This window comes from Poecilia mexicana, unplaced genomic scaffold (genome assembly GCF_051168715.1).
Source record: "Poecilia mexicana isolate PSO_F unplaced genomic scaffold, ASM5116871v1 scaffold_23, whole genome shotgun sequence".
Lineage (NCBI taxonomy): Eukaryota > Metazoa > Chordata > Actinopteri > Cyprinodontiformes > Poeciliidae > Poecilia > Poecilia mexicana.
The window spans coordinates 11,342,269-11,368,442 of record NW_028263392.1 but is presented as its reverse complement, the minus strand read 5'-3'; the positions used below and the strand labels follow the sequence as shown (position 1 = coordinate 11,368,442).

The 26,174-nt window shown below is 41.7% G+C and overlaps 1 protein-coding gene across 1 annotated transcript in view; it reads right to left on the bottom strand.

Annotated features, from left to right (window-relative positions):
* Nucleotides 1-245: 245 nt before the first annotated feature.
* snd1 (staphylococcal nuclease and tudor domain containing 1) overlaps nt 246-26,174 on the bottom strand; it is a 167,479-nt gene continuing 141,550 nt past the window's right edge. Inside the window, exons 19-24 of the mRNA XM_014982396.2 lie at nt 23,054-23,177; nt 21,157-21,226; nt 18,230-18,343; nt 14,702-14,905; nt 2,146-2,190; nt 246-1,212 (exon numbers count right to left, since the gene is read on the bottom strand). Of these exons, the coding sequence (XP_014837882.2) occupies nt 1,147-1,212; nt 2,146-2,190; nt 14,702-14,905; nt 18,230-18,343; nt 21,157-21,226; nt 23,054-23,177 (623 nt within the window). The 3' untranslated portion in view covers nt 246-1,146. The remainder of the gene's footprint in view (nt 1,213-2,145; nt 2,191-14,701; nt 14,906-18,229; nt 18,344-21,156; nt 21,227-23,053; nt 23,178-26,174) is intronic.

The following is a 26,174-nucleotide window of genomic DNA, read 5'->3' as shown; positions in this document are numbered from 1 at the left end:
ACTAAAGTTGATGGGCTTTTTAATGAACATGCGCTTGGAACTCAGCAGAGGACCTGATATTGAAATGCAATCTTAATCAGAAATGTTTTCACAAAAAAATAATTTAAATCATCACGTCTAGCCGCCAACTACCCATATTCAGAGTTGTTTCTGCTTTGCAGATGAGCAAATGCTTTAAAAAGTGACTTCATACATACTTATGACTAAAAGCAGTTAGATTTAAAAAAAAAAAAAAAAACAGGATATTAGTACTTTGCTTTTTTTTATTCCGTAGATTTTTAATAGAATGCAAAGATTCATTACCTGGAAACAAGTTCAAACACTGTATCTGATATGGCATGGAGACAGAAAGAGCAGAGACTGCCAGAGACGGGATCATCACCATCAGTATTAGAATGTAAACTTTTACAGAAAGGAGAGATGATGCAATGCCACATGAAGGCATCTATATTTACTGGTCAGAAAAAGTGAGTCAGTGAATAAACGACAAAACACTCCCCACAAAAACATCTGCAAAAGTGTCACAGAAATATACACTGAAGACAAAAAATAAATTCATCCTTTTTTCCTCATCCGTGTGGCTTCACTTGCACTGCTTTTCTAAAATAAAGGAATTTACACCTTTCAACATAATCACACATTTTATTAGGGAAGCATTTGCTAAGGAGAAAAATTAATCCTTTACCTTAAAAAAAAAAAAAAACAACCGTTCCATTCTAGAGAAAGATAAAGCTGGGGTTGGGGTCGAACCTCACGTTTGAAGAGCATGATTGGCTGAAACACATACTTAATATCATTCGCACAGGAAATTTGCTGACAAGATAACATGGCAAATAACAGATTGGCAACAGTGCAGATTGCTCTAGCTTGCAGGGGCTGATTAGGAAATAGAGGATAAATGGAAAGTAATTATATCACGAAATTTTTAAGCATCACTGAAGGAGCAAGCTGGAGAAAAAGAAATGATAAAAAATTATGCTCGAGTGGAAGAGAAGCCAGACAGAAGGGATGAAATGCCTAAAAGGAGGAAGAGTGAGTCCATGCTTGTCGTTTGGGTTAATCTTCTCGTCAATGCATCGCTTCCTGTCCGTGTCGGTCTTTGGAATGGCGTTAACTGGATGGTTGCTTTAGTTTATTCTCATCTCCTTAACGGCGGTATCCGAACTCGTCTGCGTCGTCTGCGCGGAAATCTCCGTAGCGCCAAATGTTAAGCTGATAAGAAAAAGGCTTTAATCAACCACAATGGGAGAAACAACCAGACATATATTACACTTAATTCCTGCAAAGCTGCGAGGGGCTGCCTGCGTCGCCGTCTCCCTTTTTTTTTCTCCTCCCAACACCACTCAGTCTATTACTTCTCCTGTTCCATTACCCAGACAGTGCATCGCCTCATAAACCGCCACATGCATCCTTTAAATGTCGCAGTTACCACAAAGTGGCTGCAAAAGTGTGCAGAGTTATGCAAATGTTATAAAACTGTCCCATCTCTTTGTTTGAATGCATAACTGTGTCTGTGTAGGATGTTATTTTTTTATATATATTTTTTTTGTTCTCAGGCATGTGCACTCAGCTGTTAACGCTGTGATTCATAGCTAATTAGCAACTGTGCTAATTAGCGCTACTTATTAGGGATGAATGAAATTGAATGAAGCCATTTTCCATTTCTCACACTGCTGCCTGTTTTTGTGCTCCTCCCTGACATCCTGAAAACACGGCAGCGACTCGGATGTGAATCAAGCTCACCGTTACAGTCACATGACGGTCTTTTCGTGGGAACGCGCCAGAGAACCACAGGGTAAATAATAGAGCACAGGAGCAATGTATTGTTTAAGAACTGCAGCAGTAATGGCTGATAGTTTCTGTCAAGCTTGTTCTATCTAGTTGACGCTATTATGGAAAGATTGCCTATCAAGAAGGATACGTTTACTTTTTATTTACACAGGTTATGTTGGTTTATCACCTAAAATCCATAAGAAAACTTTCACTTTGTTGTAACATAACATTTTCAGAGAAGTGGTATAAATACTTTTTGCAAGACACTCCTAGCTGGAAGCGAGGAAATAAAAGATATCATCACTGATAGATTCTTGTTCCATCAACAAGGAGGAAGTGAGGAACTGAAAAAAAAAATTAAAAGCTACTTACCCTGGCACTCTTGGCAGATTCTTGGCTGTTCAGGTACTCTGTCACCTACGGAAGAAAGAGATGAGCTGTTAGCAATACAACACAACCACGTCACGTCTGCCTCTTTTTTTTTTTTTTTAAGGATTACAGTGAACCGATGCATCATTTCCACCAGCTCTTCAAGTGGAGACATTTCCTTCCAAGCATGCAGGGAGATTTCTGAGTTTCTCGTTGAAAGCTCAAATTTCTGAGAGGAAGGATACATGCTCACTCTCCATGTAACAGAGGTTGCGAAGAGCAGCGTGTTCTCTGAAGATCAACAGGACCGAGGTAACACACTAGACGCAGCCTGGTTATGTCACTACAGGGAGTGTGGGAAGCGTGGCAGAGATTTTTTGACGTCACACGATGGCTCACTTTTTAGGGTCATTGCTTCCTCCCGCTGCGTGCGGCGCATCACTTTGCTCTTCGTGCAACAACTTCAACCATCAAAGTCAACTGAGATGAGAGCCTTCCTTAAATCCTCCTGCCGCTCGAGCCTTGGGCCAACACCTCGTCAGTTTGGAGTAGCGATTTATAATCAAGTGCAGTAGCAGGCCGCCATAAGGGAGCCACAAGCTAAAAAGGAGCACAGGGCCCAAATGTGATGTTGATTTTACTGTACAGTGGTGGGGGGGAAAAAAGAAAACATTCCATGCTGTTTTTCTTAAATGAAGGTCAAACTCTTACACTGGTGAAGTCATGGAGTCACTCTTCTAAATTCTATGTAGTTTTAAACATTGTCACAATGATGCAATCTCATCTCAAGGTGGTTTTCCAGAGGCCAGGCGCTAAACATGTTTTGTTTAAAAATTAAAGATGAAAATGGATTTTTGGAAGTGAGATGCTGAAAGGTTTGTCTTTTTTGAAGAATTATTACAGTAAGGGGAAAAAAAAAGATTTACTGAGTACACAGAATATGTAAGAGTTAGAGGAGGAATGAAGGCCAATGTGCAAAACGTGGAGCATATTGACTGCTTCTGCTAGAACAGCCATTTAGCCTCTTTGAATGAACCAGTGATGAGTAATAGGACACAGGGTCGGGGCGGGGGCAGAAGAGGATGGAGTGAGCGCATATTTGTTTAGGTGGATAAGAGGAAGTATGGACCTTGGAGAGTTTGAGTGGCAAGCCCTCACAGTGAAGGTGTCCTTCACCATGTCCAATATCAGACCACATTATGTACAGGATCTGAACAAACTCCAACAAAAAGTAACACCGAGTCACTTTTCCGTCACTTCGGCGGATAACGTCCACGTGGCAGATGAAGGATTTGGGCCTTTTTCTGGGTCAACACGGCAGAAATCAGCTGCAAAAAGGAGGAACACGGAATCAAATTCCACTTGCAGCAAAAGACGAAACCATGTCACAGATTCAATTGTGCGCCGCTTTTTGTAGCTGATTACAGCAGCAGACGAGCTGGCGTGCGCTCAAGCGCCAAAACAAGCATGCCAGATGTTAAAACAGTCGAGTGGGATGGGGATGGATAGGACTCTGGAGTTTAATTGCTTAGCTAGCTTGTGCACATAGGTTGATTAGATATCTGCGCTGCACACGGCACGGCCAAGATAACAGACCTACAGCTGGATCGTGCGGCGGCTCTGAATGTGTGCGTGTGGGTGTGTGAGTGGGGAGGAAAGTGCTGTGCCTGCACAAGGCATCCATCAAAGCCAACTAAGGCAAGAGATTTTTTTGGAAGGCGGACGAGTATGGCGCGTTAGTCCCACCAGGCAGATGTCACCATATGGAGGACCCCACCAATGATATTTAACACACACACACGCACACAAAAAGGCAGTAGATGCCATTCGGGCTCTGTAGGGGGGGCTGTCGGAGTTCACATCATGTTTCACGGTCTTCCAAAAGCAGCATTTAAAACTTAGGTGGAGGACAGTTGCGTGTCTGAAACCAAGGCAATAAATTCCAGAGAAAATAAAAGCACAAGGAACATGCATCTTTCAACAAGATGCATTCAGTTTTTTTTTTTCAAAACTAATTATAAGTCTCCATGTAAATGCAAAAATATTTCGCAACAGATGCAAAGTCAAGAGCACTACAAGACAATATGCAAAGATGAAATGTTGCCGTACTGAAAGTTTCACTTGTCTGGTGGGGAGGGCGCCTTTATCAGCTCCACCCTCATCTTTCACCGTTCTGCACACTTCAGTTCAGTGAACACAGCAGCCAATCAGTTGAACTCTAGATTTTCCCGTTTTTTTTTTTTTTTTTTTTTTTGGTTAAACAGTGCCGTGTATCAGGCGCCGGATCCGTCTTTCACTGCTCTTCTATGGACTCCAGTGGGGAAGGCATAATGGCTCATTTATGACTCAAATGCATGCAAAAACCCACCCGGCGTGGCGAAGACAAGGAATTTTTCTCATTTAGGAAACAACTGTGGCATGAAATACGCAGGAAGGAAGGCAAATGCAAGATGACGGCAGTGAAGTGTGATCCTGAATTTGGTTAAAAAATGTTTCAGCAAAGCAAGGAAGACAGTAGTAATTAGGAGAACCTAAAGATGGTTAGTTTTCAGATGAAGCGCAGTTTTCGAGAGATAAATATTGATCATAGGGAAGGGAGCTGAAGAGAGAGAAAAAAAATGCAGTAATTGTGAAGAGCTTGGGTAGGAGAGAGCAGCTGGTGGTGGTGTTTGTCTGGATGACCCAACAGAGCTCCCATATGCCAGACAGATGCCAGTATGATGAGTGGAGACCATAGACAGTTTGGCTAAAGATGTAACTGCATGTTCAAGAAAGCCCCCTAAAGAGTTTAATTATTTTTTTTAAACCACAAAACTGCACGTTTCACAGTTTTTAACCCATCACTTCCTATTTACCTGCACTACCTTGAGCTGATCTCATTGTCAGATACAAGGAAAACATAGTTCCACGAATTCCACAAGTCAGTTTGAGTGGATTCAGGTAACTGACATTAGAATAAATGAGAGACGTGTGTGTGTGTGTGTGTGTGTGTGTGTGTGTGCGTGTGTGTGTGTGTGTGTGTGTGTGCTGGTGTGAGGGCTTTTGGTGAGCTGAACGACAGGTGGTGCAGGCCCGGCGCTTTGGCACCGCTTGGTTTTTCTGACTGGCTGTGAATCTGAAAGAGCGAGCGGAGCGCTGGCCCTCGTGCCATGTCCAGGTGGTGTTCTGGTGAACGTGGTGTGAAAGTGATGGACGTAAGGATGAGCTAATGCTGCACGTCTTTAGCAGGTTGAGTCCTTCTGGTGCGGAGGTAAGCTGCAGCTTTATTTATCGATTTTAAAGCTGGCGAAGGAAAACTTGAGTTTGGATAAAGTGCACAGAAAAAGCTGATTATTAAAGGTTTGTTTACGTACTTCTTGACTTAAGTCACTCAAGTGAAAAGGGGGAAATAAGGTCCTTAATGTATGCTGTCAACTTTGCCTTAGTTGACATTTATTTACCTTTTCTGTTCTTTTTTTGTCTTTGTTGCTCAATCACAACTTTAATAGGGTAAAGACATAATTTTCTCCTTTTTTTTCCATAACTGGAGGGAAAACACTGAAATCAGATTCCACACCCCGTTTTGTTCTCTCATGCAATCTCAGACCCTCTCTGTCTGCACAGAGAGCAGAAACACTGCACTAAACAGTCATCATCAGAGCATGCACTGGAACATAACGGCTTTTATGTTTGTAGCCCACACTGTTTCAAGTTGAGAGTACTTGGCAGAGAGACGGTCCTAAGAGACGTCTCTCGTTCAACATGCCCATGCATGAATACTGCATGGCAAGCAGAGAAGAGGCCAGGCTTTTTTTGGGGGGGTGGGGCTCAGGGGGTAAGGGGATAAAAGGGGGTCTCTTCAGACTTGTCACCTTACAAGTGGTTTGATGGAGAGGAGCTCGTCTTGTAAGCATCATAGCCAGCCAGAGAAAGAACTCTCCAAGGCCTGTCATGGCTGAGTGGGACGAGGGAATCCCAAAGTGAACATCAACATGCTGAATGGGAAGCAGGCTCACCATACCTCGCCATCATCAATGAGGCTGACCACAATAACTGCTAAATACCTCTTAACGATTCTGGTCAGCAGAGGAATTTGTCACCGTGTGGCTTATGTGCATCACTACGGTTTGGATCAAGTTACTGGGTGGCTATAACCAGTCTAACCAAGGTTTGATTGACTCTGGTTCTGGGTTTAGTGATGTCCAGTCTTAATTCAGCCAAAGGATATTGTTGATTTCTAAATGGTCGATCCTACAGGTCCCAGCTAACCTGCTCCTGATGGTTTCTCTTCTCTTAGCAATAAGCATCATAATACATGTGCTGAGCCAGCAAATGGCAACAAATCATCTTTTAAGTTGCTCTCAAACATCAGCATGATCATGTCAGTGGAGCTAGCATGTCCTGTAGGGAAAGTACTTTCAAACGACGGTGTTGTGTTAGTCTTGTTGGCTAAAGAGGGTCACAGATGTTTTGTTCACTAAGTTAGAAGAGTTTCAAACTTGGGGGAGATGGTGAATGTCTGTTATTAGAGCACTGCTGTTGGATGAAACGCGTCAATGTGAACAGTCATTATCGATGTGGATGCCTTGAATAATTCTTTTTCTTACTATCTATTTTGATAGTAGCGATTAGCTTGACACACCTGGTGGCAGTCTTAAGATATTCAACAATTTTATTAGAAAAATTTTAAAGTATTTTGATACTAGAAACAAAGGGAGACAAGTGCACATCATATTTGTGAGGGTCAGTGCCACTGATCTGAGGCTGGCTGGGATTTCTTCCTGTCGCCTGCTGGTTAGCCTCCCTTCCAGCATGGCTGTCGGAGAAGATCAGACACTTTGGTGGGAACTAACATGACAAGCCCACCAGCATGGGGTTCATACAGTTAAGAGGTCACACTCATGTAACACAACAGATGCATATACTGTCCAGCTCTCTCCCAAAGGCACCTTGTAATCAAAGGAGATTACAGTTTTGTTCCAATTTGAATCCTTGAATATGCATTTTCTTTTCCAGATAAAAAAAAACAACAAAATGAGAACATCTTGGATCTCAGAAGTCTGGAAATGACGGTGGGCAGACATTTATATGCATTCATCATGGAAGATGGACTACAGTCTGTGAAGAGATGCGTGCCAGCTCGGCCCTCAGATCAGCGGTAGGAGGAAGACGTGAAACCTGGCTCGACTGTGTGTAGAGTCAATAATGACGGAGTACAAACTGCCCATTTAAGACCCCATCTCCAATATTTCTTGTAAAATAGATATTGAGCCTTTAGTGGGGAGAATACCTGCTGGCACACAGCCGTAGAGCACAATGAGAGTGAAACCGTAGTTAAAAAGTGAAGATGGCAACTTGAGAAATCCTTTGGGTGAAGTTTCCAAAAAATGGTTAGGAACCACTTATGGACTTTTAAACTTAGTCAGAATGTGATCAAAATCTATAGACATAAATGTTTGTTGTTTTTCCGTTTCACTTTGACTTTGCAGATTTAGTGAATTTAAATGCTATTTTATTTCTTGTCTCGCTAATAGTCTCACCTGTCAACTTTTAACATTTGTTAACACGGCGGACTGTCCTAGCATGCTACCACTTGGTTTAGCAAGTTTTACTTTTTCCACTGAAGAATGAGACAAGCATAAAAACCACAATATATGAACGAGAAAAACCTGGACTAAACTATTCTACACTTCACTATATTTCCATTTCTTTGATTTGTGGCAGTAAAAAAGAAAAGAAAAAGATTCTTAAAAATGCTTAAAAATAGTCTTATCTCTAATGTACCACCACTCTGTCATTAATTTTAATCCAATAATTTTTTTCTGTACTTCATTAAAACATGTGTCATAACTATGAGGGCCACTCTGCTAATGAGCAACATCTGGGCTACATGAAAAGAAGATTGCCCAACAGGAATAAATTTGCAGCGGTGCATCTTGAGTAAAGAAGCGCCACGTTTCCATGCAGCACACAATCAGTGTCCTTAGCTGTTCTTTGCAGTGGATTCCATGATACAAAGCCTCCTTTGCAGTATAGTATATGTGCCAAAGTGCAGAATAGTGCTTTGATAAATGGAACGAGCCATCCCTGGAGGCGTGAGCCTCCTCACACTTATTTCCTGTATGGATTCCCCACATCCAGCCACACAGCTCAATCTTCAGCTACACTCACAAACTCCATTAACACAATTACCCCGCTGTGCCATTAACTACAGTGGGGGTTCTAACTGTGAACTTTAAAACAAACCACATGAGGCAGTGTGTGTGTGTGTGTGTGTGTGTGTGCAAAAAAAGAAGAAAAAAAAGATGCATAAATAACAAAAATCTTCTTTGCATCTTAAGCTTCTCACAACTTTTCAAGTTGCCTAAAGCGTTTTGCAACTTCAGAGAGCGCTGCTCAACGTTTATACATGAAAAGAAGGACCTCCATATGAACACAGCAACAATATAGGCAGAGAAAATTAAAAAAAAAACAAACTATATTTCCCAAGGGGCTTCCTGGGTAATTAAAGATTCCTCGACTCATCTGTCACTCTCACACTTAAAAAGCTACCTCACAGCTGTTTTCCCCACAGTCTACCTTCTGCTGACACACACCGGCACACCACCTCTCACTAAAGGTCTGACACAGGTGTTCAGATACATGAGCTTAGCCTGTAAACGCCGCTGCTATATCTTAATCTGGTCCTAAGGGACAGTTTAGAGATGAGGCCTGGATCGATACTGCAGAAGAAGTGAGCGCTGGTGATTTATAATAATTGCGCCAGCGGAGAAGTGACAAACACATCCGTATTTGTAATTGACTTGTGATTAGCAAACTGGAGATTATTAGCTTGTAACGCTAATGGACTTTGCGGGGCTAGCACCAGTGTCAGTTAGCCGAGGCGACTGGACGAGACAGTCGGCACCGAGTGGCCTGCCACAGTTTGAATCAGTCATGTCGCTGGCAGCTGCTGACAGAAAACACTGGTGAAAAGCAGCCGAGCACAACAGATAGTGCTGCTAACCACACAGCCATCTTCCACTTGAGCTGCCATGACAGACTCATTACGTCTCGGACAAAGAAATATCAGGTCCGGGTGCAGATTTCTGCGCGCTGGTCAAAAATAGATGCTGCGGGCGCTTTCTGTGTAACCAATCAGGCAGAAAGAAAAATACATTTCAGGTCTATTTCTAATTCTGTTGAGCCCGGTATGCCTTTCTTTTTTCTCTCTCTCTCTCTTTCCACTGAGCAAATACGCCGTTCATGTCTTGCACCTCTGCCTTTGCTTTAAATAGTAAAGGAGGCATTATGACATTATCAGCAGGAGTCTCACAGGGGCAACATCAGCTGATGCAAGCTGCAAATAATCACACAACATTTTAAATCGGAGCTCATTATCAGGCTGCTGCCAGGTCTGATCTGAGCAGCTCTCCACTCTAATTCCTGGGGATTATTACTCATCATGACATAGCACTGAAAGACAAAATGCAAATTAGAGCTCGCCAAAGCCAAACAAGCTTCCCACCAAATGCTGTGCAGATCACTTGTCGTTGCTCCGCTTAGATAAAATGAATACCGAGGGTTATTAACAAATAATAAAAATAGGGAAAACAGTCAGGGGAGACTGGTAGGATTTTTTTTTTAACTGATGATAAAAGCGGTAAAAAGAAGCACCAGAGGATAACCCTCCCCCCCCCCAAAAAAAAAACAAAACAAAAAAAACTAAATGCAAGAATAAGCAAAGTAATTAAGAAGCGAGTGATAAAAAGATACAAGTTCTAGGAAACAAAGGAAACGAGATCAAATTGATGAAGACAATACTGCGTCTTACACGCACACTTTTCGCCAAATTACAAACTTTATTTTATGACAGATGAAAAAGTAGATAACCTTCAACACTGACCAGTCGGAGAATAGCCTTCCCACACCATAATGCTGCCGCCACCATGCTCTACAATGTGCATGGAGATTTCAAGGTGATGTGCAGATTAGTAAGGCTCTCGCATTACAAACATCATGTCAACGGTCGCAACATGGCAACATCTGGCAGAGCTCAAGGTGCGTCAGTGCTAAAATTAAAATGGCAGAATTTGACAAATGTATGAGGAACAGAATTTAGAGGGATGGATAAAAGAAGAGGGAAGTGCATTAGTGAGTCCGTGTGGCACGATGCCATTGTTTTAAGAGTTTATAGAGCCAGGATCATTTAAGAGAAGCTCAGCTTATCTGCTCTGCCTGAGGAGGGGGAACGTATTAGGGGCTGTTAGAGAGGGGGACTAAATGTTTGTGCACAGAGAATCAATCAACATGGCAAACATTCATCATCTCTGGTTTGCTTTAGGTATTAACTTTTTTTTTTAATACTCCACAGCAGTTGTTTTAACTTCATTGTAATAAATTCAATTAGCTTTTAGCATCTACACCCAAGTTTCCCATTATAGGAAAATCAATGCCCACTTAATTACATAATTGTCAGAAATTCTACTGGAGGAAGAAGAAGAAGAAAAAAAAAGTCTTCCACCAACTCAAGAATAGCAGTTGCCATCGGGGGCAATCAGACCAAATGACATGGTTGACACTGCTCTAAATCTGGCTGCCTGAGGCAACTATTACTGAGCTGGTGAGCTTTGCTAACAGCTCATTTATGACACCAACATGCTGATTACATGTACCCGTGGCCGACACTTTTATATGGCAGCCACCTCACCTGGCAATCTACAAAGTACAGCAGAACTCCACCCTGAGGGGCTGTTGAAACAAAAACAAACATTGGTGCAGAAATAAAAAATAAAAAAAGTCCCCCAGATCTATATCTGAATTACAACAACATTACCAAACTTGATTTTGGAGCATTAAATCTGCCTAAGTAGATACAGTGTGCTAATATTACATTATCTTGGTCATAATTTTTGCTCGTCATCCGGTTCCCCTTTGTCTAATTCCACTTACTTCCCCAATAATCTGTTGCAGGCATTAAATCATAATGCACGTCCCATTCTGGGTAAAAATGCTAAACAGCAGCTGTCCATATGGTGTGCATCATGAGCATCTACTAAAGTACAGCTTAAGGTGGAATGCACTTGAAAAAGAAATAAACTCCAAATGGATGAAAATCCCCTCCCTGCTGTCTCCCTCTTGGGACAAAGCCACCCTCAAAGACTGGTGTTAACCTTCAGTGCACTTATGACTGACTATTAATGGCTGCTCAAGTGCCAATGAACATTACAGCCCATCTGTTATATAATGCTTTAGAACTTGAGTACAGATTACAGTGACCATGTTCCAATCCCCAGCACTGGATAAAGAACAGACAAACAGGATGAGATGGGGAAGGACAAAAGTCACTTTTACATGTGGGGCTGATTGAGTGGAAGAGGAGGAGGGGTGTGAACGAGGACGCGGAAGACGGCGTTGCCGCACTGTAGCGCCGAAGGCTAAACGAGATGAAAAATGAGGCACGGATCCAGGTGGCGGCAAAAGGTTATATCTTAAAACATTTTTTGGCTGTTGCTCCTGCAGGACAGTATTTTTTGTTGTCTCACCAGCAGCAGGAGTCGTGGCACCCATGAATCTCTAAGCCGGCGTGCAGCTTGTAAACAAATGACTCCACACAAACACAAGCACTGTAGATCAAAGATGCAACCATTTACTAAAGCAGCAGGGAGAACTGTAAATTCAGCCGGCTGACGCTGTGAACAATAGCTCATCTAAACCGCTTCATCACTTGCTTACATATTTATCTTTTCGGGACACATTTAAAAAAAAAAAGAACAGCAGAACAGGTGTGGAATATGTCTTAACAGCTGACTTTAACATGGGGTTCGTTCAGACCAGCCCTGTTTTAGCCTGCTTTGTAATTGAGCTCGTCTTTGTTTGCCTAGAAAGTCCAGTTCGATCGGGGAGGAGGGAATGCGCAATAGAACCCTGACGGAGACCAAAACAAACCAACTCCGGTACATTGAATGCCCATGTGAAGGCCAAGCAGACCAGAGACCGCTCCAAAAGCAGGAAGTAAACTCTCCCGCAGGGCATCCTGGTTGAATACAATCAAAACAGATTCATGAGACAAGAGCTAGAGGGAGGAACGGCTCGCAGACTTCTAGCAAAGACGAGAGAAATCCTACAACTGCTAAAATCTGATGTCTTTCTATTTTTGTTGACATTTCACAAAGAAGGAAGTTGCGCTTTGTTATGTTTCCTTCAGTGGCTCTTGGTGCAGCGCCACCGCAGGCGAGGAGGTGAACAGGTTTTTCAAAAGGTTAGCTTTGTTTGACAGTGCGGTGTGAAAACGTAACAACTGTTGCGATTTTGGTTCCCAACTGAACTGAGTCTACCAGACTACTAGGTGATGAGAAACAAAATAACAAAATAAATTATAAAAAAGAAACTACGACTTGGACAGCGTCTAAAAAGTAGTCTGATCTCCCTTCTGCTCATTGTTCAAAGTAGGATTAAATGGAAGATCTCAATGATACTCAGAACCGCGACTCAGATTATGTGTGGAATTACCTTCAGGAGACGCTGTAGAGCTTCACTTTAACACAAACTTGTAAGCACTTTGGCAACACTGCTGCTTGTTAAGCTTCCTTCAGATCAAAATATCAAGCTGTAGCCAGCAAGGAGGGGGCAAATGGAGAAACAGCTGTTGCATACTAAACAGGAACCATTAGATCCTACAAAACCTAAATCTGTGTGCAGTCTATAAGCCTATTAGTGGAATAGCTAGGAGGGTTTAATCACTGTCATTCGTCTGTAGGGTCCATTATGCCAAGACTGAATTATGGTCACTCACTCCACTGTGGAGGTCGGAAGTCGAAATACTCTCACAATGCACACTCTGAGGTGGGAGGTGAAACTTCACGGACAAGTGGGCTCTTAACAACTTTAGGCTTTGATCACCGGACCTCGTTGTTGTTTAGTTAACCTTTCCACTTTATGGAAACATCTAACTGTTTCTTTGTGCATTTGATTTTCATATAAAAGACAGTGATTAATATTAGGGCTGTGTAGGAGCAGTACGTGTTGCAGCAGGAATCCATATCTCCCATTTACTTTATCTTTGATGTACAGAGCAGCTTTGAGTCTGCAGGAGGAATTAGCATAACGAGTGAAAAGTAAATGAGCAAAGCTTCACCGTTTGGCAAAATGACATTGTAGCGGAGCTTAAATGTACACTGATTCAGTCACAATCTTACATGCAGTTATAATAGGCAGAAGTGCCATTAATCTTGAGCTTTTAATGATTTTTACATTCCGGGTTGCATTATTACAAAGAATTTCAATGGGCTAGTTCAAAATAAGAATAAGGAAAACAGAGGAGTCGGTGTGAGGTCTTTAAAATTTAACAATCCTCCCAGTAATTCTGGTGCATCAGGGAAATGAGGAGGACCAGCTCCAAATTCTTCACTTTCACATAAATGAACACCTACGCGGGTAACGCTAGGACACAATGACAGGACAATGACCCTAAACTGATTAAAGAATGGATGAATCAGGTTCAAATAGCACTTCAGGAATGAAGACCCGGATATTTATGGGCTGGGCCGTTGCCAGCAAACCAACTCATTTAAATTAGCTCCACCGTTTTTGATATTAGAAGTAGTTAAACATTCAGCCAAAATGATGTCAGAAGCTTCTAGATGGCTACAAAATGATTGTGGTTTCCCTGGAACTTGCTAAAAAATTCGAAGGGGAGTTTGTATAAATTGAAACTTATTTGTCTCCAAATATCACATAGAAGTTGCTTGTAATGCAGTCATTCCACCATGAACAAAAAAAAAATTAAAAATAATCAATTAAAGTCCAAAATTAATAAGACAAGAGCATTTAAAATTCTGACCGAAACCGTTACATTTAGAGATCATTTTGAGCATACATAAAAATGTATTGCGTACGAAGTAAATATCAATTGTTGTATATAAAAAAAAAAGAGCGAGAGCACAAACAAACTGACCTCAGAGGAGAGGAGTCACATTTCTCTAACAGGATCAGTGGATTGGAAGATCATGTAATGAAGAGAGTTTTTTTTTTTACCCAATCTGGCATGTGACTACAAATGATGTATTGAAATATGAAAATAATGGCACGCAGACAAATCACGGCCGTCGCCTCCTTTATGTCCGACTCTGATTGGAATCCGCAGCGGTTTGTAAACAACAGGGAGGGAAGGGAAAGAAAAACATGGTCTGGAAAAAGAATAAACCAAAGGGTCCATCGTTGCAGGCATCCTCTCCATCATGTTGTCGCACAACGCTATAAACAATTCGAACCTGTCCGTCGCTAATACAAGCACTTTTACTTTGACGTGTTTAACTGCTCCGCTATATTACAAACTGCAGCAGCTGTTAAGGAGATGCCGGTCATGGCGCTCTCGCTCAATACCATTCTGACTGCAAGGACTTTGGTGTCCATCAATATTTCACACCCAAACAAGAAACAGAAAAGGCACTTAAAATAATACACATAAAAGAGCCAAAATGAGCACAAACGTTGAAATATCAGTCCGTGCAGCGTCTCGCACCCCTGCCTGTGGACTGCTCTTCTCAGTCAGCTACAGCAACCGAAGGAATTGCCGAGATCGTTTTAACGCTCCACTCACCATTTTCTGCAGGTGCTTCTCCTTGCGGACGTCCACCATGACCAAGCCCTCTTTGACCAGGCCCAGGCCCACGTCGTCCTTGGTGTCCCCAAACTGTATTGTGACGTGTGGGCAGGTGGCCCCCGAGTACTCCACGTTCAGCAGGCATTGGCTGTTCTGGATGTCCCGCACCACACAGTCCACCACATCAGCACGGGCGTCGTCCTGGAGAAGGCAGGGGAACAATCAAGCAGTTCAGACGAGGTTTGTTTTCGATGGGCAACACTTTTTCGGACGTTCATTTTGAAGAACATAAAACTTGAGTGTGAATTTACAGCAGATACTTCAACACATGTCTGGACAAAAAGCTAAGTGGGTAGACGAACAGATGGTTGGATTGATGGTCGGTTAAATCACAGGTGAAAATAGATGAGAAGACCATGGATAAGGGAATAAAGTGTGCATATACAAATATGTTTCTGGAAAATGCTCAAAACAAAATTGGAAGTCAGCGGCCAGGCTACACTGGTGCAGGACGTCTTTTCAAAGCTGTCCTCTTCTCCCTTAAACTTTTCAACTCTTAAAATCCAGCAATTAAATGAACATATGGAGAAGACGATAGTGACACAGCTGCAGCACAAATCTTCACCTCATGTCCACCAGCAGACGGGGTGAAAATGAAACTAAGAGTTGGCACCTTCAAAAAAAAAAAAAAGAAAAAGAAGAAGATAGCATAAAAAGAAAAAAAAACAGTCCCTCTCCCATTCCAAACAAAAAACAAACGAAAAAATCAGCTCCTGGCCATTAACCATCCCTCCCCTACACCATCCATCTCTTCGCTACCCTTCTTTCTCGCCCTGGTCTTGTCTCCATGGTAACCCCCCTTCCAGCTAGCCACCCTTGGGCATCTGCGCGTCTGGTGTATGTGTGAGTGAGCGAGTGTGGGCAGGGAGGCTTATTCGAGGAACAAAACTAGAAGGGCCTTTTTTGTCCCCTTGTCTCCCCCCCGGTCAACTTGTCACAGTCGCCGTGGGGACGCTCGGGGCGAGGGGGAGACGACTGCTGCTGATGAAGAATGGAGTAATGCTTATGAAAAGACAATAGAAAATTCATAAGGACCTTTCAATGTCTTCATCTTTCACGCTACGCGTCGAAAAGAGTAGATTGATAAAGCGACGTGTAGATGAGCAACCTAAAAATATTGTTTTAAACAGTTCGCCTAATTTCTTTCTTGCTAATTTTTAGACTATAAAAACAGACGTTAACAATTATTCATTTACAGCAGATATTTCTGCAGTCATAAGGAAAAAAATAGATGTGGAACAGATGGATAAACAGCCGAAACATGACAGGATCAGAGGCAGGAGAACTACAACTCCTGGAAATACTTGTCCAAATTTTAAAAAAGTAGGCTCTCCGATTTGTATAAATGCTTTAGAATCTATCAAACCATTTGTAGGTCAGCCATAAGTCAAACTGTCGCGGCTGCATTTCATCTCGACACAGGCAGGCTTTTAAAATCAAGTTTTAGCATCAAACGTCTCTTGAATGTGCCTGAAAAGTATTATGGAAATTACCGTCACAAACTGTTCCCCACTTCACAAAAAAAGCTGCAGAGATGTGAGGTGTCGGTCGCGTTTGTCTACCTTTACTTTGCGATTTTAGCTTAAAAAAGTCATTTCTTGTTGCCAGTGGATTTTGCCATGACTGTGATGGGAAAATGGGAAATGGTAATGCAGTATAAGTGAAAGGAGCTTATAAATTAATGAGCTGCCTTTTCTTTTGACTTTTTTTTTTTTTTTAACTGACAGCCTCGATAAAAATTTAATCTCCAATTAGCTCAAAAAGACAGAAAAATATATTAGTGGAGCCGTGTGAATGGCAATACAACCTTTAAAAGAGAAAAAACAATCGAAAAATGTGATATTTTTTGCACCTAAAGTTGTAGTTGCAACAGTGAGGTGTCATGGATGTGACATTCATGATGCCTCCTGCTTTGATACGAGTCACCAGGACCCGTCTGAGGTAAAAAATAAAATCTAAAAAACCCTCCTTTTAAAACAGAAGAACAGTAGGAGTTTGTCACGGCTGACGCTTTTTGAAAATACTGTCACTTTACAGAATATCTGATGAGAAACAACAGGATGCAAGCAGTGGGATTTCATCCAAATGGCAGACTTTTAGTCTTAGAAAAGAACTTTTCAGAGAGTGACTAAGACGCCAATTATGACTTGTGAAGACAGATGTGTTGTGCAGGGGCATCAGGTGGTGGGTTACGGGAGGAAGGCAGCAATCTTTCCCACAAAGCTTCTGTACCAGCGGGGGCACCATGCTGTCAGTGTGTCAGATAGCAACCGGAAGAAACGGAAATCTGAGACAAAACGGAAAGTTGAGACGCAGGGGCGATGGAAAGACGACGGAGCAGAAGAGGTGTAAGCTGTGTGTCGGTCTGGAAGGTGTGCTGCAGGGTTTTTAATGCGTGTGTATGAGAGCTTTAACATGGAGGTGAACCCTGTGTCCCACGGGTTGCTCCAACAGATGGGCTACTTCATTACTGACTCATGAGAGGTGGCAGCACAGACCTCAGGCCGCCTGCTTTTCATTTATCATTTTTAGGAAGAAAGTGAAGAAAATGCGGGGAAAAAGAATGACATTTTCAAATCTAATCAACTGTTTACATTTCTATATATTTATGTATATATATAAAAAAACAACAACAAATCAGCTTGCATTCATCAAAAGCACACTAACTCAATAGGCACAGATAAACTTCAGCAGCATGGCCAAACAAACAAATCCTGCAACTCGATGAATCCCGGGATCACATCTAAAGTGGTCCGCATCTTATGCAGCCAACGTGACACAGAAATCTTCTAAAAGCAAATCGCACGCAGCAGAATAAATCCAGGACTTAAGTCGGCGCCAACAAGGCCTATTGCTAAAGTAAACCCGCTTCGGTATGATTTGTATGCGGTCGGCTCAAGACGCCCCCAACGAGCCGACCCCCTGACACAAATGCACACGTACGCGCCTGTGGTCACTGAAGGTTGAGTAAACATGATTATTGTTGCAGAAAACAGCGGAAGGTGCTCAACCATGTTCGTACTCCAGCGAACCAATTAGATATCATCTCTGCATAGGAAAATAACAGTGCAGGCTGCTGAATAATTGAAGGGAATGTTGTCAAATTTGTTCAAAAAGAACACAGATGGTAAGTTTTTTTTCTTTTTCTTTTTTTAAATCTTTGTGCAAACATGAAAAAAATCAGTGACTTTGCATTTGTCATTGCTCTCTTTTGCTTCTGTTACATCTATTATCCGAGCGCGGGCATCGTTTTCACAAGACTGCCTGGAATGGAAAGTCAGCCTTGGTCTATCAGCTCCAGACTTATCACCCGGTGTGATTTGTGAAACTCAAACACTTCTCATGTCGTGCCAGGAAAGTCAAACTTTCAAAAGTTGGCAGAAAGGCGGGATGGAAGAAGCCGATGCCTCGGCTAATTCCGGCGCTCGTGGCTGCAGAGACATGTCTGCTCATCTGTGCACTTACGTCCTGAGGGACCTGGATGAAGGCGAAGGTGTACTCCGTGGCCTGTGCTGGCAGGGTCCTGGTGCTGAAGGCGGGAGGCATGGCGGCCAGACGGGTGCTTGACACAACTTCTCTCTGAGGAAGGACACAGGAAGGACATTCGAAACCCGGCACACAGCACAGCTTTCATAAGTGTGATGTTAACGACATCTTGCGATGTTAAAACGCCACAATATTTCTTGTCCTGACAGTGTCTGGGAGCGATATTCAGTTGCTGATGCCATGGATTTATTATGAGTCCTAAATATAAAGGTGAGTGCCTTAAGCTGTATCTTGTGATTGAGACGTTTTTCAAATGAGAAAATAAGTACTCCTTAGTTTCTCTGTGCTAAAATTGGACGTTACCTGGATACGTTACCACAAAAGAAGCCTGTATACACCACTTTTAAATTTGTTTGACAGCATTTTGAAAAAAGAAAGTAACAGAATGAATGATAAGAGGAAAAACTACATCAGGCTAACTGCTAATGCTGCTAATAATGGCACAGTGAGTATCGTTGAATTTTCCTGACACCAAAAGAGACACGAGACTAGAAATCTGTAAATATGGAGGAAAGTGTTAATTGTATGAATCTGCATTTCAGCAGCTTTTACTGCAGTATAAATATTTGATTTTTTACTTATAAATGAAACATTTTATTTCCTGGATGCAATGTTTTTTTTTTCTTCAATTAGATTTAATATTTTTATTGCACTAACAACGCCAGTATAAACGAAAAAAAAAAAATATGTGAGGCGTCTTTTTTCGGTTGATAAAATGCTTCACACTCTTGTAAGTAAACCATATAATCATTTTACAGCTGTTGATACACCTGCGAAGGTGCAAGCTCCATATGCGTCTCAGCTTAGCTGAAGTAAAGATGAAGACGGCCCAAGATGCGAGATGTGATAATCCCATACGTCGTGTCGTACCGGGTGAATCGACTGAAAAGTCTGAATTGGTTGACGCACTCAGAGTGGTATGTTTACTTGCCTCAGCAAGACACTGATGCAAGGAAGCAGATTTATTTCACCTTCAGAAACTTGCAGCAAAACATGTTTTGAATGCATAAAGTAGGACTAATGTGTATGAATGCACAAATTAAACTGATTTGATCTGAATATGTCAATTTTCTCTTGATTGGTAAGTCCAATATTGAAAAGTCTTATTTTTTCACCCCCCCCCCCCACTTCATTAAATGCATCCAAAATCACCACATTTGTGTCCACATCTACAAATGGATGGACATGAAAAATGTTCCTTAAATTTAATAGTTTTAGAACCTATCACTTTTGCTTTTTCTTGCCTTGTCATAAGTAATAAAAAAAATACTGATTGTTGCATTTATTTTACTTACACAGACCATATAATAAGCCCATGTAAAGGTACAAATGAATATTTACTATACGTTTATGACACAAAGTCTATAAAACATGCAAAAGCTTTGTTCAGTCACTCACCCATAACGGCTTTAGCGTGTTGGGAAGTCAGATAAATACAGCCTGGAGAACTCGAGAGGTAATTTAACGACCCTCTCGTATCTTTGGTTAATGTGTTCATTGAACTGTCCAGTCTAGACAGAAAATATCTCTCAGATTCATAATGACACAATGCTAAGATTTATCTGCATGACATGAGACTTTGATGACACTTTGAATGCAGGTTTTAAACCCGAAAATGACAAAAGTGCTCCGCTGTGTTTGCTAATGATCACATAATAATTCAGGTAGCGCCATGTACCCGAGAGAGGTGGCAGTATTGTAAGCTAATAGCTCGTGACACAAGGACACGAATTCAAGGCCGGCCTGACTCAACCTGAAATGACGCAAAACTACTACAAATGAGACGCTGCAGAAATCAGCTCGTGTTTTTTTTTTTTGTGTGTGTGAGTGTGTACCAGGTCAGCCTCGGAGAATAACACTTTCAGCAACATGCCAGGATGCATTGCATCTGCCAGCCAAACCGTGGTCTGTCCCCCCTGCTCTGAGGTCAGTCGCACACTGTGCCGCTCCACTGCATCATGGGAAAACTCCCGCAGGGCGGGGGCCGGCTGCATGAGCCACTCGGCGATGATGCAAGCATGAGCACGCACGTGGGCAGAGACGACTACACTGCCTTCGTCATCGCCGAGTAAAATTAAAAATACCCAGGGAGAGACGGGAAGCGTTTCATTCCGAGGAAAACCAGGGTTTCTACGAATCCTCTGTTTAATAGTCGTCATTTTGCAGACATTTTAGTGCCAAAAAAAAAAAAAAGTGACCGGATGCAACAATTCACTTTTTTAATCGGTGATGATTTTGTTTAAAAATGCTTTGAATTTTAAGGCATATAAAATACATCTTTAATGTTAAATTTTGCAATAACTTTCTGATACTTGTTACAACTTCACACATGACTCTTTTTGTCATCAAGATATTCCACACTTTGTGACTGAAACTTTGCACATCCTGATACTTTGATGGTTGAAATTTTAAGCCCAGAGGCCAAAAAAAAAAAGAAAAAAGAAAAGAAAAAGCAGCTAAATAATTTAAAAACCTCAAAATGTTGTGGTACATCAAGTCAACATAAATGACCTGATAAAAACTAAAATAAAATCTATACTTACTTTCAGACCAAGTAAGGATTTTGTTCTGAACTTTTTGTGTTTCAATAATAAAATACCAGGAAAAAAAATAAATAAATAAAACAAGCAAGCTGGCATTTTGTTTCTCATATAAACTTCAGCTAAAAGGGCACAGAGAGACTTCTTTGAACATAAAAAAAAAAACTTGGAATATAAAAATCCCTACAAAGAAAGAAATTCCTATGTGCATGTTTTTCAACTCTAAAGATCAGCACTTTGCTTTAATGAGAACACTTTCCCTCCACGCACGCACACAATCAGATTTATTGCTACAAAGTTACTCACGTTGCCATAGTCGATGTAGAAGACGTGAACCTTTGCCGGTGACTCAACTTTCTCCACTCTGGCTCTGTACCTGCAGCAGCAGAAGAATAATTGGGGGGAAGAAGGATAGAGAGAAAAGGGGGAGGGGTGGGGGCAGAGAATAGAGAGTAGGAAAAGAGAGATGAAGACAGAGGGCACAAGAGGAAAAGGAGATGAGTAAATGATTCTGTGCTTATTTCCCTAGGGAGAAGGTGTTGGAGGATCTGTCTGTTGTGATCGGGGTAGAGGAGCGGGATAGGATGAACAGGCTGGGGGTGTGCGGGTTGGTGTGGGGGGGGCAGAGGGGATCTATCAGGACATAGGCGGGCGGTGGAAATTGCACGGAGGCCTCTTTGCAATAAAAGGGAGAAATTTAAACCTGTTTTTGGTTTTTTTGCCTTGTAGAAAATGACGTTAGCGCATTAGTGCTAATCATAGAGACCCTGCAGGTTTATCATTGTGATCCTCGAATTTTTTCTGGCACATTTGAAAAGCCTGATTTCCACGCAAATAAAAAGTAAAAGCGGCAACAATCAGAAAGTAACCAATTAAATGACAAAACCACCTTCCTGAATAATACCTACATATAGGAAGAAGTTACAATGTGAAACATATGTATGACATCTCCTCACCTGGATATCACTCTGAATCTTAAGGGAAAAAAATGAAAATGAGAGCACTAAAGACAAATTGGCTGCAAAGCAGAAACAGCCAAAACAAAAAAAAGGGCCAAATAATTAGGTTTATGCGGGTGAACAGAGAATAATGAAGTAAAAAACTGCAATAATTAGGAGTTTGAGAAAAAGGAAGCGACTGATGAACAGAGGTTTTATTCTTCTCTGTTCGTGTTTCTGGGAGGACTTGCATGGTAACAAATTTTTAATTACTCCCCTAAAGAAACAAGGCTCCATGGAGAATGAACCGCACAGTTCTCTGATACAAAGAAAGAACAATGCAGACATAATTAGCTTGCTGAATAATAAAGGGCTGCCAGAAAGACAAAAATCAAGATATTTTTCCCGCCGTTAAAATGGCAGATGTCCCCCCCTCTCCTCCCGATGTGGAGATACACACTCTGTGTTGACATGTGAAGTAGATTAACTTGTGTTTTGCCCTAAAAGCGGAACAGTAAGATGGAGGGCAACACCTGTTGTTGGATGAACATTTGGTTTTTAATTAGTAGCATGATCTTTCTTTCCCCACCCTCACCTTCTTGACTTCTATCCGTCTCCCATGACCATCTGTGAACTTTAAGCACTCAAAGAGACTCGGAGAAGAGATTTTTGTATGTTACTGCTTGGAAACCGCTGCTTTGTAAGAGCTAATCAAAACACTGTAGGTGACTGCTGTAGATGGGCCACATGCTGAAAGCAAAATCCTTGGAATATAAGGTTGCTCAATCAACAAAGGGGAAAAAAATGGATATAAATAAATAATCCCTTTGGTTAGAAGTGGTGCTTTACAGGGAAATTTTAACTCCGGCTATTTATGTGGATGTTTTCCTGACACCACCGAAAACACACTCCCAGCACAAGTATCTCCCTGTTAGATGTCAAACTGATTAAAAAAGTCCTCTGTTCAGAAGTGTGCTGGAACACTGCGATCCACAGTAATCCCACCACTCAAATTTAAGGGAGGAAAAAGGTCAAATGCGTGGTTATAAGGAGCAGACTTTGCTAGGACAAATCGGTTCCCCATCAGGACACCTTCACATCTGATCCAACTTAAAATGGCGTGGATCTCACTTACTTCAGCATTTTGAAATGGCAGACATTCGGCTTTGTGTGCGTCTGACGCCTTCAGTAAGAATGATGACTAAGGTCGCAGGGAGCGAGGTTAAAAGTTTGCAAAGTTTTCGAAGACAGAAATGCACACATACCATTCACCGTCGGCGAACTTGGCTAGGCAGTAGTCCCCTCTCCGCGCCGAGTAAGACCCTTCAACGGGAGGATGGGCAGCGATCTCCGCTCTCATGGTTTCCATCAGATTCTCCAACTGGCCTCCTGATGGAAGCAGAGATGAGTGGAAGCTAAATTACAGTGTCACAGCATTACCGTTTCTCATATCTATTCTAGATTCATCTTTGATGCAGATTGATCGTTTCTCTATGACCCTCAAACAATATAAATTGACGGTACAGGAAGGCTATGCATGGAGTGTTATTGCTAAAGAAGGTAAATACTTGGCTTTTATTTTTGAGAAGAAAAGAATCTGAATTACTTTTTATTTCACCCTAAGTGTGTGCTATAAAGCTGTTCCGACACAGCTGTCCAGAGAACAACGCAGCAAAGTTGAAACAATTTAAATAATTTGGTGTGCATTTGTTATATCACGCTGCTGCAAGAAGAGAGAGATGGGAGATTTTAGTTTTTATTTTTTTTCCCATTTAAAGATAATTCAGCTGTTACAGCATAACACAAGAACAACCAGGTCAAAAGCAATCTTAGATCTAGATACTGACGCCAAAATTACTAAAAAGAAATACTTAGTAGCTTTTGTAGCTGCTAAGCCCATTAACACTATGCAGCTTATTCTGGTTTGACCCTGGTGGTGAAGTAGAGCTTTGAGTTAAGCCAGCTCTCACAGTGGGCCTTTATGGCCCATCAAGCCATTATATCATGAGCCGCAGACCCATTATAGTGGATTCAAGGTGAGAACGTGGCTGTCGATACGCAGGGAGACGGAGGAATCAGACAGTAAGCCACAGCTTCATGGGGAACCAATGACTGTGGTAAGTGGCCGCCTGATTTGCAACCATCAGCGCAAATTGGGACGCCGATTGTGAACGCAGAGGACGTGCGTCTTGACGAGGGCTACTTTTCAGCTGTTTTGAGTAATCCTCGCTTGTTCATCCCTGTTGGCAAGTGTTTGCCATTGGCCGTGTGTTTTGGTGTGGAGCGGTGTTGAAGTGTATGGATGCAATTACAGCAGCTAGTTTATTAAAGTGGCAAATAGGAATTTCCATGGCGATATATTGAGAGGACATTTTCACAAATCGGCCACCTGGAGGGGGGAGGGGTCTGCAGGCAGGAAGGCTAATTTAATGTGCGACTGATCTTCTTTATTCAGACATTTGGACGATAGCAAACCCAAGCAGGACCGATGTTCTGTTTATGTCAGCGCCTCACTCGAGGCATTAAAATTAAAAGAAGCTTCATTTCCAACACTCTACATGTTAACAGCAAGGAGCATTTTTTATTTTTTTTGCAGAACCATTAAATAAACGCAGCCGGGGTAGTTCTGCTGATGATGCATGTTACTACCAAACAAACAGCTTGCAGGCAGACACCTTTCTATTTCTGTACAGCCGCTCCTGCTTGTCATTAGCACCTAATATTATTTATGCTGCTGGAGAACAAGAAAATATGAATAATGATGCTGTTTTCCCACAGTTATCTATGCTGAGACAGGCAGACAGCTGCCAACCAATAGCTCAGGAGACATTCATTTGCATGTCAAACTTGGAGGAGGAAAAAAAAGGAAGGAAAGCAAAGGGATTTAGTGAGAAGGGAAGTGGGAGGAGAAAACCGGGGGCTCGGGTTGATTTTGCATAGCGAGAGCAGAGGTGTCCAAATATCTCCCTGCACAGCCGCTGTGGAGCTGGTAGCTGACGAATGCAGACAAATAAAAACTGGTAGTTTTTCTTCAACGTCTTCTAACATATAAGCATTGAATACCTGAGACATAAACATGTTTTAGATTCTCATGGTATAAATAAACTTGCCATGTTCTTTTGGAGATTGATAGAAATTGCACTACAGGCTGTTTTTATGCATGCAAGACGAGACTGAATATGAACCTTCTAATTTTAGAAGCAGCTGTGATTGGAGGCAATCTCAAAGCAGACAGATATCGACATAGAAATGAAAAAATTCTGCAACCACTTAAAATTCTTCATCTCAAGTTTTCAGGACCAAAATGTGATGACAATGTTTGCTCCCACAGGGGTAATAATTATTAAGCAGTCGGTAATCACCATTTAAGGGAAATAAACAGAACTAATAGGATTTATTGCCAAAAAAGCTTTGTTATAAAATTTGTGATTTATGTCCTAAATCGAAACTGGACTAAAGTTAAATATGGGAGATTAGAGCTTTTTTTTTTCTTTTAATGAACCTCCAAGTTATTAAAGTGCAGATAAAAAGTCCTATGGTATGGTTAAGAACATGAGGATAAAATGAAAATAGGTCAGGATGAAACTAAGTGCTGGGTATGAATGCAAGAAGAGGCAAACTGGCTGGAGCCATTCTTGCATCACACACATGAATATTCACAGCCAGGTTGATTGTTCAATCCCTCAGGTTCATGTGAATTTCACTTCTTACATAAAATATGATGGTTTGTAAAATAATCCTGATAAAGGTGGCTGTCAAACTGAAAATTTCTTTTTTTTTTTTTCTATATTTTTAGTATTTTGTAGCTTACCCTTTTAAGTATTACCACTGGTCAGGGTTTACCGATCTTTATAAATCCTAGACAATGACGTGAAATAAATTTGCCAAAGTTCTCAAGCTTGGGGTTCAAGTGAAAATGCATGTCAAACAGATAGAAAAGCAGGAGAACCAGGCAATCTAGCTGCACATTACTGGAACAAAAACCAACAAACGTCACATGCTGCAGGAGAGAACAGCAGCACAACGAACCAAACTGAAATGACTCGAGCCAACTTTTTTGTAAGAACAGAGCCTCTGTTAAATCCAGAAAAAGCAACAGTTAGGAAGTAGGAAGTACAGCAAGAACACGCTGTATTACAGAGGCTGAATCCTATTCAACGCTGGCAGCAGGACAACCAAATATCTGCTTGCAGAAGGGGTAAACCGTGTCAAACGTTAGTGCTCATTTTGTGTTGAAGCAAGAGCCAAAGCGACGATCCAAAAAGCAGCCAAACCAATGACTGTGCCTGATGCTCGCCAAATTCTTTTTATCCTCATCTCTTTATCCTTCTGTCTCCCCCCCAACTCTCCCCCATTCTGTAATTTGTTTATACATGATAATGGCTG